We start from the raw sequence: 15,318 nt of genomic DNA, 5'->3' as shown, positions 1-15,318 counted from the left end.
GAAAGGAGCCTTCAAGAAGGATGGAGCGGCGCTGTTTACAAAGGCCTGGAGTGATAGGACAAGAGAAATATACAGACACTATCCAAGTGCTCAGAGTTACAAAAGTCAGACTCCTGAAGTGAAATCTCATAAAGGACAAGAAGTGCAACAAGAAGGACTTCTTACACATCTATCAGCAGCAAAAAGAAGATTAGGGTAAATGTGTGCCTGCTGCTGAGGGGCATAAGTGATCTTGTATCAAAGGATGTAGAAAAGGCTGAAGTATTCAATACCACCCTCTCCTTGTTCTCTACTTGTAAGCCCTGTCTTCAGAAATCCTAGGCTGTACTAGAGAATCTTCAGAATTCCACATCAGTCCCAACTAATCTGTGCTTCTATAATAAAATGATACTCATAAAGAAGGGCTAAAAAAAAATAAACAGAAGCCCCACTGCTTGACAATCACAAGAAGATTATATGAATTCAAATTAGAGAATAGGAACTGTGGCTCGATAAAATTGTTTAAACTATAATTCGAAGAAGGGTTAGAACTAAAAACAGAGAGCAAACCTAGGGGTGGAGAATAGAGGAAGAGCAAAAACGGACTCTCTAGAGGACATCTCTAGGTCCTCATACAGTATGTGCACCGATCTTACAGTTTCAGGACCACATTTGGACCATTTTGTTTGTACTGTTTATGAATCTCAACTTGCCAGAAACAGCAGATCAGCAGTAACTTTAAGTCATGCTCACTTCAGCCAGTACAGAAATTGGCTTGGCCTAGACTATGCTATAAACAACTACCAGTAAATAAGCACTTGATGAATATGTAACAAAAAATCGCCAAGAAGAGTTTGTAGTGATAGGATAAGAAGGAATGGATTTAAGTTCAAGGGGGGTAGATTTAGACTAGATATTAGGAAGACATTTTTTACAGTTAGGGGTATGAGACACTAGGGCTAGCAGCCCAGGAGGCTGTGATTGTGCCCTCCCTGGAGGTGCTCAAGGCCAGGTTGGATGAGGCCTTGAGCAACCTGGTCTAGTGGATGGTGTCCCTGCCCATGGCAGTGGGGTCAGAACTAGATGATCTTTAAGGTCTCTTCCAATCTAAATCATTCTATGAATCTATGAATACAATATTTGACAGCAAATTGATTATAATGTCTTTTTCACAAGCCTTATGCATATGATAAAAAATTACTCTTTCCTTGACAATATTTGTTATTGCATGAAGATACCCACACAGCCCACCATCATACTACAAGCTTCTACAGTGTTCCTACAAGGGCCAAACCTCCATAACCAGTCTACATAGAATCCTTCATAACCTTATACTTACCTTGCCTGCATCTGCACTATGTGGCTTACGACACTTTACCATCTCTCTGGCAAAGCTGAGATGACTAACTCCAAGCATCTATTACTAACACACTAAAATGATATTTCCTCTCTATGGGTTCCCAAGCAGTTGTTCTATCAAAGCCAGTTGTATGAGATAGTTGAGGAGGTTGCTGGAAATATAACTGAATTTTTCTGAAGTTGGACATAGTTCCCGTCATAGACCACATTACATGGTTCTTTTATCTTCAGGCTAAAGAGTGTGAGATTTCTTCTGGGCATATTCATTATCTGCTCCAAGCCTTGGCTTCCCAACATAAAACAGAGGACTAGAGGAGTAAACTGCCTGTGACATTGCAGTGAAAGAGTTTGTGGCCACGTGACCTTAACTTTTGATGTCTCTTAGAAATATATGACTTCAAGGTGGAAGAAACATATAACATCGTTTCACCAGCAGTAGAAATCTACATGGCACACTAAGGCATCTTCTCACTACAGCCTTTGAGCACTGAACATGTATTCCCTTACCTGGTTGATGTACCAGGGATAGGACGTCCTGTATCCACTAGAACACACCAGCAGTAGCCTGTGGAAGGGTGGCACTGCACTGGTTTGTAGAGACCACCCTGAGCACACTCTGGAATGAATACATTGTCTTTCTGGGGCTGTTTAGCCTCCTCCAGGGCTGACTGAAGTTCTTGATCACATGATGATGCTTTTGGAAGAAAAATAAAAAATATTGAAGAAGCTATACAGAAAAGGCCTACTAGATTTATCAGCTTTTATACCATTCTTTGATTGCATATAAAGATTGTATATGAAGAGGCTTGTTACAGCTCAAATACCAACTACAGCTATTTATGTTGTATACTGTTAGGAACTTCAGTTTCCTTTTCATGCAGGTGGTTCATAACACAGTCTTAATAATACCTTGACACTATCTTTCCTATACTAGATATAACAAAATACTTTCTCTCTGCCACCTAAAAAAAATCCTTACACACTCCACAGTCCACAAACTACTGATTCTTTTTGGTGGAAAAGTAAAACTCCAACTTCTTAATATTTCTTATATGAAGTATTAATCTAGATAGTCATTCAGGTGTTTATATACTACTCTTTCTTTCCAATTTTGGCCATAGCAAAAATTCTTTCACCTTCCTTTCAGGTGTTTCTAGTATTGTCAATGTCTCATTTGCTCCGTAGACCAAAAAGCCACAAGAAAAAGTAAAATATTTTTATTTTCCATTAAAACTATGTCCCAGATGTATTCTGGACATGAGAAAAGTTTATATGACTATAATTTTTTAGCCTATGAACCAGGGGGCAAAGAGCAGAGAAACCTCACTGCCTGAGACTGTCAGTCAGTTCACACCGATGGTAAAACACCACCTCTGCTGAGAACTTTTGATCACTACTTAAACTGGTATGTGTGGCACAGTGGAGATAATGACTTAGACATACTATTTGCTCAAGCCATTTCTTCTCCAGGAACTTTAAAATCAGCTTCCTATCATGTGAAATTTAGATGATTAATAAAACAACTACTGCATAACTTCCAATCTAATCCAGGCAACAAAAATGAAATATTTGAAAACCAACATTGTTTAGAATTCTGAAAACACTGAAATTACTGACAGGAAAATGTCAAGTTACTAGAATTTCAATCAATTAAAGATTTGCTTCATTTAAACAAAAGTTATTTTACTGTTAAATAAAAAAAATTCTGTTGGTAATATCGGCTCTTCTATCAAGTCTGTTAAAGACTAGTGACACATTCTGTGAATCTCTACCAGTATTTACTTGATTTTTCACAGTTCAGCCCACAGCATAACTGCATTTTATAGTGCATCTGTAATGAGCTTCAGCTTCAGTTTAATCTCATTTACTCTTATCCACAGGGTCCAGAAAATACTTTGCAAATTGTTGGCAAAAACTGTCAGAAAGTCACTAGCTATGTCCAGAATAGACAAATAGAAATCTGTCACCAGCACCTTCTTAGTGCAGCCAAAATATTTTTTGTCTTCTGTCAATCTGGATTAGGATGGTTATCAAGTTGCAAGATACAATAACCCTGGAAAACTCATTACCTACCCTACTTGTCTGGGTTTTGTTTTTTGTATATAATCAAGCAAAAAGGAGCAAATGGGGTGAAGCAGCTGCAGTGAGAGGGAGGAAATCATTACTCCTCTTATTCATAATGATAAACCTTGGGACCATTCCATTAGCTACTGTGACTTTCTCTCATTTTACATCCTTGTAACTAGCAACACAGTCTGGCAGATGTGTGGTTATTACTTTCTCTTGCAAACCCAGAGGAGTGATACATTGTCATTCTCTTAGTTTTATTTAGAAAATACATTGGTGTATAGAGAATACAGAGTCAGGTCATCCAGATAAACAAAATGTAATGGCAAGGAAAGCGTGCAACGGAGAGAATTCACCATGCAGACAGAGATATGGGCACCTTCAGATGTAAGCATAAGACTATCCACATAGTTTCTGGGTGGTAAGTTTCTCTAGATTCCACTGATTATAACTAGCAAAGGACTGCACTGCTGACTCAAAACTCCAGGAATCATGGGCCAATGCAGTCACTGGCATTTTGGTGAGTTAGGAGTTAGCTGTCACAAACCTAGATAAATGGTCTTTATTCCTCTAAGTAAATTACTGAGCCAAAGCTGCTTCTCAAGATAAAAATTTGTCTCTTTTGCACTAGGTCAGATTTGTTCTGTGTTCCTTTTCTTCCTTATGCATGGGTCTCAGAGGTACAGAAAAGCAGTAGTACAGAAGAGAGGTCAAAGGAGGTTTGCAGATGTGGGTTGTGGCTCTAGTAGAGAGTCAGAGGACTGGTGGAACTTAGCCTTGCAAGTGAGACTGGAAACAAGGTAAACAGCGACTGAAATCAAAGGAAGGTTTAAAGATGAAAAGGAATATTCTTAATGGGAGAAGGTGATGAAAAATGGACAAAAAAGCAGGATTCATACCAAATGCAAAGGTAAAATCATGTTACTCGGAGGACTTTAGGGCTGAAAGTCTGCCTTTGCACAGCAACATGAGCACAGACATTCAAGACAAAAATACATACAAAAGAAACTAAGTTATTTTTGTAAGGACTTTCACCTTCTTGGAACCTTTAATTTCTTATTCTTCTCCCATGAATGAGAAAACATAAAAACAAGAGGAATTTATAATTATTCCTAAATTAGTTGTTACATAAAATGCAGATTATTTTTGACAAATTGGAAAAAATATAAATTAGTATGATGGCCACTATGTCTGTCAGTTCTTGGTGTGTCAAATGGCAGAGCCAAATTATAAATCTGATGAACTCAGTTCATTTGTTTCATTGACCAAAGTGCAGAGTAGTTTATTATTTCTTCCCTTACCCAATATCTAATGAACATCAGCTACTGGGCAATCTGCTTAGTGCCTGCACAGGAGAGTAATTTGTACAGAGTCCAATGCTTTTGCACGCTTTTGACTTGACCACTTGTGCCACCATTACTACTTCCCTATTTGTTTTCCCCACTAAACCACTGTTTTTAAGGAAAACTGTTCTGAAGTGCTTACCAATAATCCTGCCTGCTTTTCCCAGAACCAGAATAGCAGTCCTCTGTGTAATTTCCTCTCTGAGAAAAAAATTAATTCCCTTTCACGCTTCAAATTACATACAACAGGATCACTGAAAATATGCAACTATAACCTTGTGATGACTAAGAGCTCTTATCACAGAATTACCATAATGATGAAAATAATTGCCTTTGTAATGTCAGAAGAGTCATGATCAACAAATGTTCATTTGCCAGGAGAACCAGTGATAAAGGTCAATAATTTAGAAAGTGCCTGACAGTTTGTCCAAACAACAACTAAGATCTGGAGGTATAACAGACGGATGCCAGAAGTTCATAAAGGGAACAGTACAGAAGAAGATATGTGTCACAGTAAAAGCAGGATAAATACCATCAAGCTTTTTATGGAATGTGTTACTACAATAACACTCCTTCTGGGAAGAGAAAAGCACTGACAGTCCAGATTCTTATCCTCAGAGAATATGATTAAACTGTTGTTCTTTCACTTAGTTCCTTTAGTTTTGCTTCCTGGAAAAAAAGGTATGCTTTTGCAAGCATCTTAATACAATACATTAGTTAGACAATGGCTGAAAAAATCCTTTCCACTTAGTCTATTACATGGTAACTTAGTTGGAGTCCTTAACTTCAAATTGATAAACCTTCCTGTAGTTTCTGCCCAAAAATCTATTTAGGTTCATAAGAATAAGTGATTCAACACACAAACTTCAGTCATGTAAGGAAACAGGATTTCTTTCCCAGTTTTCCACCAAAAGCTTTAGTATCACCCACTGACCGTCTGCTCACTTGAAAAAGCAATTTTGGACTTAAGAAATAACTCTTGCTCATCACCACGAATGAGATTAAAAACCTGCTTTAAATGTAATTGATGTTGCTTTTCCTGTGTCATATTACTTTTCCATTTCTTCCCTTTTTACTTTATATTTTAGTTACTATACTTCTCTTCTGGTTCAAGATGCCTTCATAATCCATAACAACCAACCAGCTGTAATGCTGTATCTTCTGTCAATGAGAAAGGTACTCCAGCTAATGACAAATTCTGTAGATAGATTTCATGTTCTGAATAAAATCTTCAGTCAATTCTTGTTGCCAATTATCCCTGAGAGAACAGTCTGTATTTCAATGAATCAAGTTAATTTAGAAGAGCAGGAAAAAAAATCAATACTAGTAGGATAGAACACTGTTATTTATGAAAGACACTATTTGTTCACCTCTTAAGGGTTACTTAAACAGATAATTAATGTTTAATAGAGAATCCTAGAGGAAAAAGGAAGTGGCTTTTCTAGCAAAATCATCTTAAACAAACTATGTAACTGTATTTATTTGTAGCACACCTGAAATAACGAACACTATGATGGTCTTGTTAGTCTTATAATGGGAGATGTTTTATTCCCCTGTTTCAGAAATTCTGGCAGCTATGCTGTGTCTTATGACAGTTACTTCTAATGTGTGGAAGTTCATTAATACAACTGTGGTTTTTTTTTAATTGCTCTATTTATGTCTAAATTTCAGTGTACTTTGCACAAATGAGTTGCCAAATCTACAGAACATTACAAAGGTATCTGCATGCTACTTTAATAATTCCTGCCAACATTTCCTTTTAATTTTTTTTTAAACCCTGCAATAAGTGTACAACAACCAGTATCTATTCCAAGAAATTATGTTTTCAGTTCTCCATCTTTTTCTCATTACCATGAAAGGCCATGAAAGGACAATCTAGGCAGCCTGGTTTCCAGAGTACAAGGATCTTTTATTAGGACTTGAAGATCAATGTCCTTTATAGAAAACAGGTAACAAGAAACTTGTGAACAAAAGTACTCTGAAAAGTGATATACATGCTCTGGAGGAATTCAGTGTAACATTAGACACAGTTTATGTTGCAGGATATAGACTGAATATATTCATGTCCAAATTTCATGTACAGTGACTTAAATTGTATGACAATTTCTGCTAATCAAAATGTTATGCAAATCACCTGTCTTTGCCAATTAAGCCTAATTTAGGCACCCCTTTAGAAAACTTCAATTACTTATTTACACCATTTTTTGCTATTTTACTTTTAAATTCTACAAAGAAACATGGATAAGCAGTTGTCATATTGACACCAATACAGCCCTCCAGCAATTTCACATCTCGTAAGAACTTGGTCCATTCATTTGTGATGAACTCCCCTGACCCAGTGAAGTTAACAGACCCTGAGGAAACTGATTAAAATGTGGTTTTGTATTTTCAACTATTTTTCATAGTCCTCAGATTACATTAAATGGATTTCCATTTACACTACACCAAATTTTATTTCCACATATGACCGAAGCGTTCACTTTAGAAATGCAGCGGGAAGTAAGATAATTTCTATCCAAACTATGCTCTCCCTGCAGAGGAATTTACATTGACTGGATGGCAAAATGATCCATTAGAGCAGTAACCCTGTTATTGCTAACTCCATTAAACATGTATCTTAAAGGTAAACTTGCAGGTTCTTTACCTGTTACTGAAAATGTTCATTACACAGAATCCACCATGTCTATTCCTGCTATATACCCAGCTAATACAAATTACAAAAATTCCCTAAATTATTTCTTTCTGCTGAAGAAGAGGCCCATGGCTTCAAACTCCTTCAGGGTTGACTTCTCTGAAGTAGCACATGAAGTGGTATAAAGTGTTTTAAGATGGAAACTACTACCCTTTATGTACATTTATATCCATATCCCTCATGGCCAAGGTATGGGCACCTCCTACCAATCTTTCTTAATAAGATCTGTTCGTAACTAGAATATGTCTGCCTGCCTCCTCTTGATGGTTTCAAATAAACTCAAATCTAGCAGAAAGCAAGTGCAGCTCAATGTTACAAACAAATGCACAAATTGATTTATTCATTATACCAGTTTCTTACAAAGACCATTTATTAACCTAGATCAGATGAAGAGTATCTATGTGCCCCAATCTTTCCCAGTAGAAATCCATGGAAAAATACCCCACAAATCCAATGCATGGTACATGAGGCCTCTGCTGAATAGATTCACATTAATGTATGTTTCCAGTTAAGCCTAATATTTGCTCATGGACGAAGTACTGACTGTAAGGAACATGTAACAATAATAAACACCCATCTTGAGACCCAACATCTAGATGGCAACCAAAAGCTAAAAGTAAATTACAGAACTAGTGTGGTACACATGTTTTGATTTAAGTTAGGTTCAGATATGCATCAGCATAAGGGTTCTCCAGGCCTGAAGAAAGCTGGCAATATTCCCACCCATATTTTTTCATGTTTGTGAAACCTTGTGGGAACCAAATATTTCAGGCTCCTTATGTGCACTAGCAGAGATCTCTCAACGCACAGCTGATCACTACTTTGCACTTTTGGAGCCTTACATATGATGTAGCTAAATACATAAAACCCTACTGATTAATTCATGTACTTTACTCTTCTGAACTCTCTGAAAGATGAATCATGGATAGATTATCTTTTTTATCTATGTTGTTCCATATGCAAAGACACTGCAAAACACAAGGAGAATCATGTGGAAATGCACTCAGCCCACTGAAATAAAGATCTGAAACAGAGAGATCACTAGCCTCCATTTAGCCTTACCTGAAGAGGATCACAGCAAATCTAATCTATCCATATACACCAGGATTTTTTTTCAACTATCTCTTAAACCAAAATCTGCTGGAATTCGTTTTAAGAGATTCTAGATTAAGGAACATTTTTCACATACCTCTGCAATTCCTTATTTTTCTTATAATCTGAAATACTAGGTGTACTGTGAGAAAGACTGAAACCACAACACTGTAAAAGAAAAAGAACTGTTCTGCCACCAAAAGCCTTCAGCATTTTGCTGTTTGTTTAATTTTTAGCCCAATTTCTTGGTTAATGAGATTATACATATTATGGAAGTATGCAAATTTCTCCTCTTACAGAATTGTAACTACTTTATTCATTTATGCATTTATACTCCCTTTTCTGCTTCACTGCGTTCTCAGACTACAATTGTGTAGATTACATAAGGTCAAACTAGATACCTATTTTTAAAGAAAATATAATTCAATGCTTTTTCATTGCTATTTAGACTCATAAAACAGTAGTGTGAGATTTGTCTACTGACTTGATGAAAAGTTAGTCTTCATTTACAAGCACAACAGAATCTGGCTATAACTATTTAAGTATTAGTATTTACTCCTGCTGCAGACAAATGACAAAGAAACACGAAGTTAGTATACATTAGATTATAAATCTGAGTTATTTCAAACATGCATTCCACGTTAGAGGCAAAATGTATACCCTGAACATTGTGAGTCAAACATTTATTACGCCATCTATGAAAAGTGAGCCTGCAGTAAACCAAGAGTAGAACATTTTTGTTAAATGCTTTAACAATAGTATGTGAAAAAGTTAGCAAACCTTTGCAAAATGGATTGCATTGGGCAGGCTTGATTCAAGGACTGTTTACACCCTACGCTCTATAATGGATCTTTGAAGGCAACCTTTACACGAATCAAAAATTCTTTTAAGCCACACGGTATCAGGCTTCACAAGAAGAGTGCAAATTCTTCTGGTCTTCTGAGGAGATGAGGTGCCTCATCCCTTTTTGCTTAATGATTTGAAGACATTCATTCAATCTCAGGGCTAGAGAGAGGATGGATTATTGTCTCCAGGTACTTTTGCTTGATTTTGTTAATTTGGCTCCCCCAAAATGAGAGAATACTGTGAGAAGACTGTCCCAGACTTCAAGGATATATCTGAATGCAGTTATTTGCCAAATGGGATGAAAACTGATCTTCCTACATAAGAGAAAATTATGGTTCTTATTATTGCTAGGTATGACTGCCTCACCCTGCTGAAGCAGAGCAGCACCATAGAGTTCAAACTGCAAAACAAACAAAAAAGTCACCACCCAAAATTACAGCAAATTAAAATCACTGACTTTTCCAAAACACAGTGTCTAGCTGGCCAGTTTGCAATCTAAAGGCTCATTCATTAAACAAGATTGCGCAAAGCTACCATTCTTGCTTTACGAGTATATTGACCAGCAAATGTTAGTCTTCTGCCAGTGGAAAAAAATCTCTCATTTTCAGAGAAGTATTTGAAGTGAAAATAAATCTGGTTCACTTTTTCCACAGAGCTGTGAAAATTAAAGTTCTTGCCAGGTGAGCTGAGGGTATTTGTTTGAATAGCTATGCTAAAAATTACAAAACAAAATGTGCATGCCATGATGCCTAAAATCATACTTCAGCACTTAAATAAGCCAGCCAGCTTCCAGGAATGTTTATCAACTCAGTGCTTCCCCCTCAGTGAAACAGGAGTTCGGGAAACAAAGATACATCAGTGCAAGGATGTAACTGGATATGTGATCCTAGGGCCCTAAGTAACTTTTATTTCAGAGGTGTACAGTGGCATCTCTAGCTGCAGTTTGTGCCATTCCTCATCACTGCTAATGCTGTTGGCACCATGCAGTGTTGTCCAGCCTTGCTGCTTAGCTCCTGTCTAGGTAACTGCACTTTCACTTCCACTTTATTTTCCAGTCCTGACTACTGTCACAGAAGCCACCAGGAACCAGGGGGACTTCTGGCTGGTTTATGGGAATGTGATCTGAGGTGTGCATCTTAAAAACATGCAGATATATTATTTAAAAAGGAGAAAAATATTTTGCATTTACATGATTTTTCTTTACATGTCTCAGAGTGTCCTACAAAATGATCAATATAATATGCACTTCTGTCTAATTCAGAGAAGTCTGGATAGGAATTACACAATAGCAAGGATTTGACCCTCTGACACTGAACTGAAATACAGAGATTAATAGACTGTTGAAGCAGAAATTCTTTCTTCCTCAGTGTTTCAGGCAGTGCTGCTTTGAGAGCCACAGTACAAAAGTTTATGCTACTATCATCGCCACAGCCTCTTCTGTAGCTGAGCAGTATGATTTCACCTCCAAGGTTTTCAGGTATATATTCTTCAACACCCCCAAACACCCCACAGCATTTAAAAATTGTACTAAGGCTGAGAATATAATTCCACCCTTAAACACTTAATTAGTAACAGATTAATCAAAATTTGCCTCTCTTCTTCTCACTTGCTCTTCATTTTCTAAAAGAGAAGGCAAGAAGCAGGTGGAAAATGAGCATGTATATTATTGCTCATGTCTCCAATTACAATAACTGTGTTGTTCAATGAAAAGTCTTTTAACAGACCAAGAAGTGAATGCTGTAAAGTGCTGCAGAGACACCCTTCTCCCAGAATGCAGTCTTGTCCTCAGTGTGGGATTCCACAAGTAACATGAATATGAAGCCTGTTTAAAAGGCAGCTGCACTGTTTTAACCCTGCATAAATCTGAAGGCTCATCTTACATTAAATGCTCTACAGGTCTTTTGCGCCAGCACATCAGGGCAAACCCACACTATTTACATAGCATATAAGTCAGTACTTGTAACAGGAGAAGTACAGGATGCAGGTAGGCTGTCAACTGATTTCAGCCAAGTTTTGCATGGAACAAAGAGGTGAGCCAAGGAAGTGTAATATCCAGTAAGAATATTCTGTTTTTTCAGCTTCAACAACTTTTTAATATTTTAATATGGTTTTATTTAGTTATTTCCTTTTAAAAAAACCCAAAACAACAACTTTCCTTATATGGCCATGATTAAAGAGCTCATCTTGTGCTTTCAAGAGCAAAGCCAAATCTTTGTCTTGGCTTTACCTTCAGGTTTTGGAGAAAAACAAGGGCGATCTGAATTGAAAATAAAAATGCTAATTCCAACCCACCTTCATTTCTATTTTCAGATGGAAATAGTTCCTGAAGTGTAGACAATGCTAAATAGCAATCTTTCTTTTTTTTTTTTTAAACCAATAAAATTAGTTTTAAAGCGTGACTAATGATCCTTAAGCCTATGCAACCTATGCCTGCCTTAAGTGCTCAGAAGATTATTGGTTCTAAGCATTTAATGCACCATACAAATGACCTGCATCAATGTAATAAGCCTCACATAAACACTTCCCAAAAATCCAGTGTGTCTAGGAGTAACAAAAATGCTTCAGAAAATGTTTATTTTTCAAAGTGTTTATTTAACTTGTTGCCCACAAATATTTCAACCCTTTCTGACTTGCTCCGATCCTATCTACACACACACACAATCTGCTACAAGCCTTATTTACTTTGAAGCTCTCTTAGACCAATAGAGAAAATCCAAAGGACTGTTCTTGCCAGAACTGTTTAGATAAGGTAGACTCTAGATATTCAGATTTTCCAGACAAGAAGCATCACAGCAAACAGTAATCCTGGCATTCTGACATCTAATAAGGAAACATTTTTATTATTGCTTATGTGAAGACAGTTCTGTTATTCTTTCTACACATTATACATTGCTTGTTTTGTTTTCCTTTTATTTGGCAAGATTAAAGTTTTTTTGATGTCTTAAAAATAATGCATGATGCTCCCAGGAGGTTGTGAAGCTGTTGCAACTAGATCTGTTACTGATTAAATCTTTCTATTGTTATGAAGTATTCTGGGACAAACCAATCAGCTATTGGCATAATTAATGAAGTCCACAAGGGCATTTACTGGGAATTGTTTCCATCAATCAGGAGGAAGAAACACAGGCAAGACGAGTGGAAAAGCCTGTGTAATTACAAACCTGCTTGCCTTGGGTCATGCTTGTAAATGGCTACAGTAAATCTCACAGCAAGTACCATTAAAACCTAGAAATTTTGCCTTATATGTGTAGGCTTATTTAGAGAAAGTTAGCATGAAGGTGAAGACATAGGCTCTCCCTTGTACAAAAATCATGGGCATCTTCTTTTTGCTTCTGTTCTACGTATATATTTATTGCAGTAACACAATGGCAGGTACAGATTACAGTGGCAGGTACAGATTGCAGACAGAAGGAGTTGAAAAAGAGTGAAAATCAATTGTCATGATTTATGTGTCTGAAATAGAAATCAAGAAACAAAACAAAAGACAAAGCCTAGATGGAAACTGAAATTGAAAGAAAGGGTCTAAGCTGTGCCTTTTCATTTAGAAAAATGCAACTATTTCAATCAATCTGTTCAACAGCTTTTTCTTCACTTCCACCTCCTATACTATATAAGTCTGTAAATATAGTTATCATATTCAATAGTTTTGCACTGGACAAAGTCTCTCTGCTAAAGCCTTTGCTTCTGCTTTCATTGATCTGTACTGCTGTAGCCCTCCCAAAAGAAGAGCCCTTGTTAGAGGTCTAGCTGTCCCAAATGTAAATGATGAAGCCACACTATTTTACTGGTATTAGCTGACATCAGATGCTTTTGCACACAATAGGCTACTTAAGCCTCCCCAGTGACATCCTGAGGAAGTAAAATTGGCACAGAATATAAGTCACAATTCACTGATCATTCAAACCAATAGTGTGGATGTTATGACACTTCCATTGATTTTTATTTGAAAAATACAAATTAATTTCCACAAAAAGCTTGCAGCCTTGAGTGAAGAAACACTCTTACTTAGAAAAGCACTGGATTCCTACTGAAAATTCACTCCACTAGCTTTAAGACCAAACACATAGCTGCTCCAGCAGTTTGGTATCCCACAGCATTGATACAACTGAACAAGGTATCCCTGAAACAGTCTCTGAAATTTTGCACAGATAGGTAATGACACCTTTTCCCTTGGTTATTCTTCTCATAAAACTTCCCATTTATGCCTTTGGCTGCAATAATCTAAAATAAATGATGGAAGAATAGAAAGATGAGAAATCAGTCTTACAAGAAAAGCCCAATACAGCAGTATCTGAGATTGAGGAATGATACCTAGGCAAAAATCAAAAAATATGTAATGAAGTTCAGGTATTGACAGCAGAGAAAACAGACTGAGGAAAACAAAAAACAACCAAACTCAAACAAAACAAAAAGCTCTGGAAACTGAACATGGAATTCTGTGTATACAAGCAAAGTGAGGATGATTGATTATGCTAGAGATAAAAGGGAATATGGTAAAATTGCTTAAGATTCCAATAAAAGCAGTATGAAAAAAGGTGAAGTAAGCTTAAAGATAGCATTATGACCCACACGCCTTTTTGATTAATTACAGAAAGGACAAAAAGATCCAAAGTAAGGGATGCTCCCACTAGCCTTGCTGTGGACAGGAGATGTTCCACATAAAAGCCAGAGAGGATCATTTTGACAAATGTGTTGGAAAAGTACCTACACCCTGGCATCCCTGGGGATAACACTATGGTTAGTTATGTGACATTTGATGTTCAGTCATGCATGAAGGTACTTATAAATAATCCTTGTTTTTTAATAGGAATGCTCTTCAGTGTACAAAATGCTTAACCTCACCCATAGAGAAAAAAAGTTGAACAAAGAGGAATTAAAGAGAAAACACTTTCTTGACTTTTTCAGCTGTAGCTGAGACCTTGCACTGACAGTACATTCATCAAAGAGGGATTCTAGCTGTGCAATAGGAGCACGATTGAGGCAGACTTTCCTATTTACACCAATCCAGCAGACAGATATGCCATATACTATCCACCTAAAGAAAAGAGCATGCACTGTGTTTCCAAGAAAGGCAATAACACCTTAATCAGTTTTGTACCACTACTTTCTTCATTTAGAGGAAAATAAACTAATGAAAAAATACTTCCAAATATGATTATCTTCTCTCTTCATAAAGCTTCAGCAGCATTACCTCTCTAAACTGCAATGAAATCATTCCTATTTACTCTGCACCGAGTAAAATGAGGCTTCACATTCACTGAAACGAAATCACTTTCTCCTACAGTCCCTTGCAATTATTATACTGGGCAGAATATGTGACTACATTAGAAGCCACTGTTTCCTGCTCAAGATTTTGGGAGGAAAAAGGGGATAAATGACCTTTCAAATGACTGATATATATTCTGATTTTTTTTTTCCCTGCCTCTCTGTTGTATTAACTCAAAGGAACGAAACATCTAGTCCTAGAAGTCATTTTAAACCTGATTAGAAACTATAATACTAATATTATGTCACTGAAGGTAAATGGGATACAGCCTATGTTCAGCCCAACAGAAGAGCAATAAGAATAATGATTCTCTTACTACTTTCAGGCAATAATGACTATGGAGATTTTCACTTTAGCTACATGTTGGAAGTTTTGAGAAAGTCAGAGAGGAAACATTCACAATCAGAAATTACTACACTTCTGCACCCCAGACCAATTAGGTAAATGTAAACCAACAGAAAGAGTCCCTACCTTCTTGCCAGCCACAAAAAATGGGCACAGTGCTGTTGTGAAAAAAGGGTGACAGGCACCATGACAGAGTGACAGTCATGAACCTCTGGAAGTAATCACATCCCTGTCTGTTAAGAACCTCCATTTCAACAGTCTGTGGATGAATTCTCTAAATGACAAGTAAACAGACAGGATCAGCCCTTTTCAGCCCTTACATGTGTGGG

At 36.9% G+C, this 15,318-nt stretch overlaps 1 protein-coding gene across 4 annotated transcripts in view; it reads right to left on the bottom strand.

The window, feature by feature from the left end:
* Nucleotides 1-15,318, bottom strand: part of SMOC2 (SPARC related modular calcium binding 2) — a 141,493-nt gene that overhangs the window by 41,174 nt on the left and 85,001 nt on the right. For all 4 annotated transcript variants that reach the window (XM_068153467.1, XM_068153448.1, XM_068153457.1 and 1 more), the window contains exon 8: nucleotides 1,846-2,032. In XM_068153467.1, coding sequence (XP_068009568.1) covers nucleotides 1,846-2,032 — 187 coding nt within the window. The remainder of the gene's footprint in view (nucleotides 1-1,845; nucleotides 2,033-15,318) is intronic.

The sequence above is a fragment of the Melanerpes formicivorus genome, unplaced genomic scaffold (genome assembly GCF_026170545.1).
Source record: "Melanerpes formicivorus ecotype bairdi unplaced genomic scaffold, bMelFor1.0.p_v2 SCAF_2, whole genome shotgun sequence".
Classification (NCBI taxonomy): Eukaryota; Metazoa; Chordata; class Aves; order Piciformes; family Picidae; genus Melanerpes; species Melanerpes formicivorus.
This window is presented reverse-complemented; position numbering and strand designations above follow the sequence as displayed.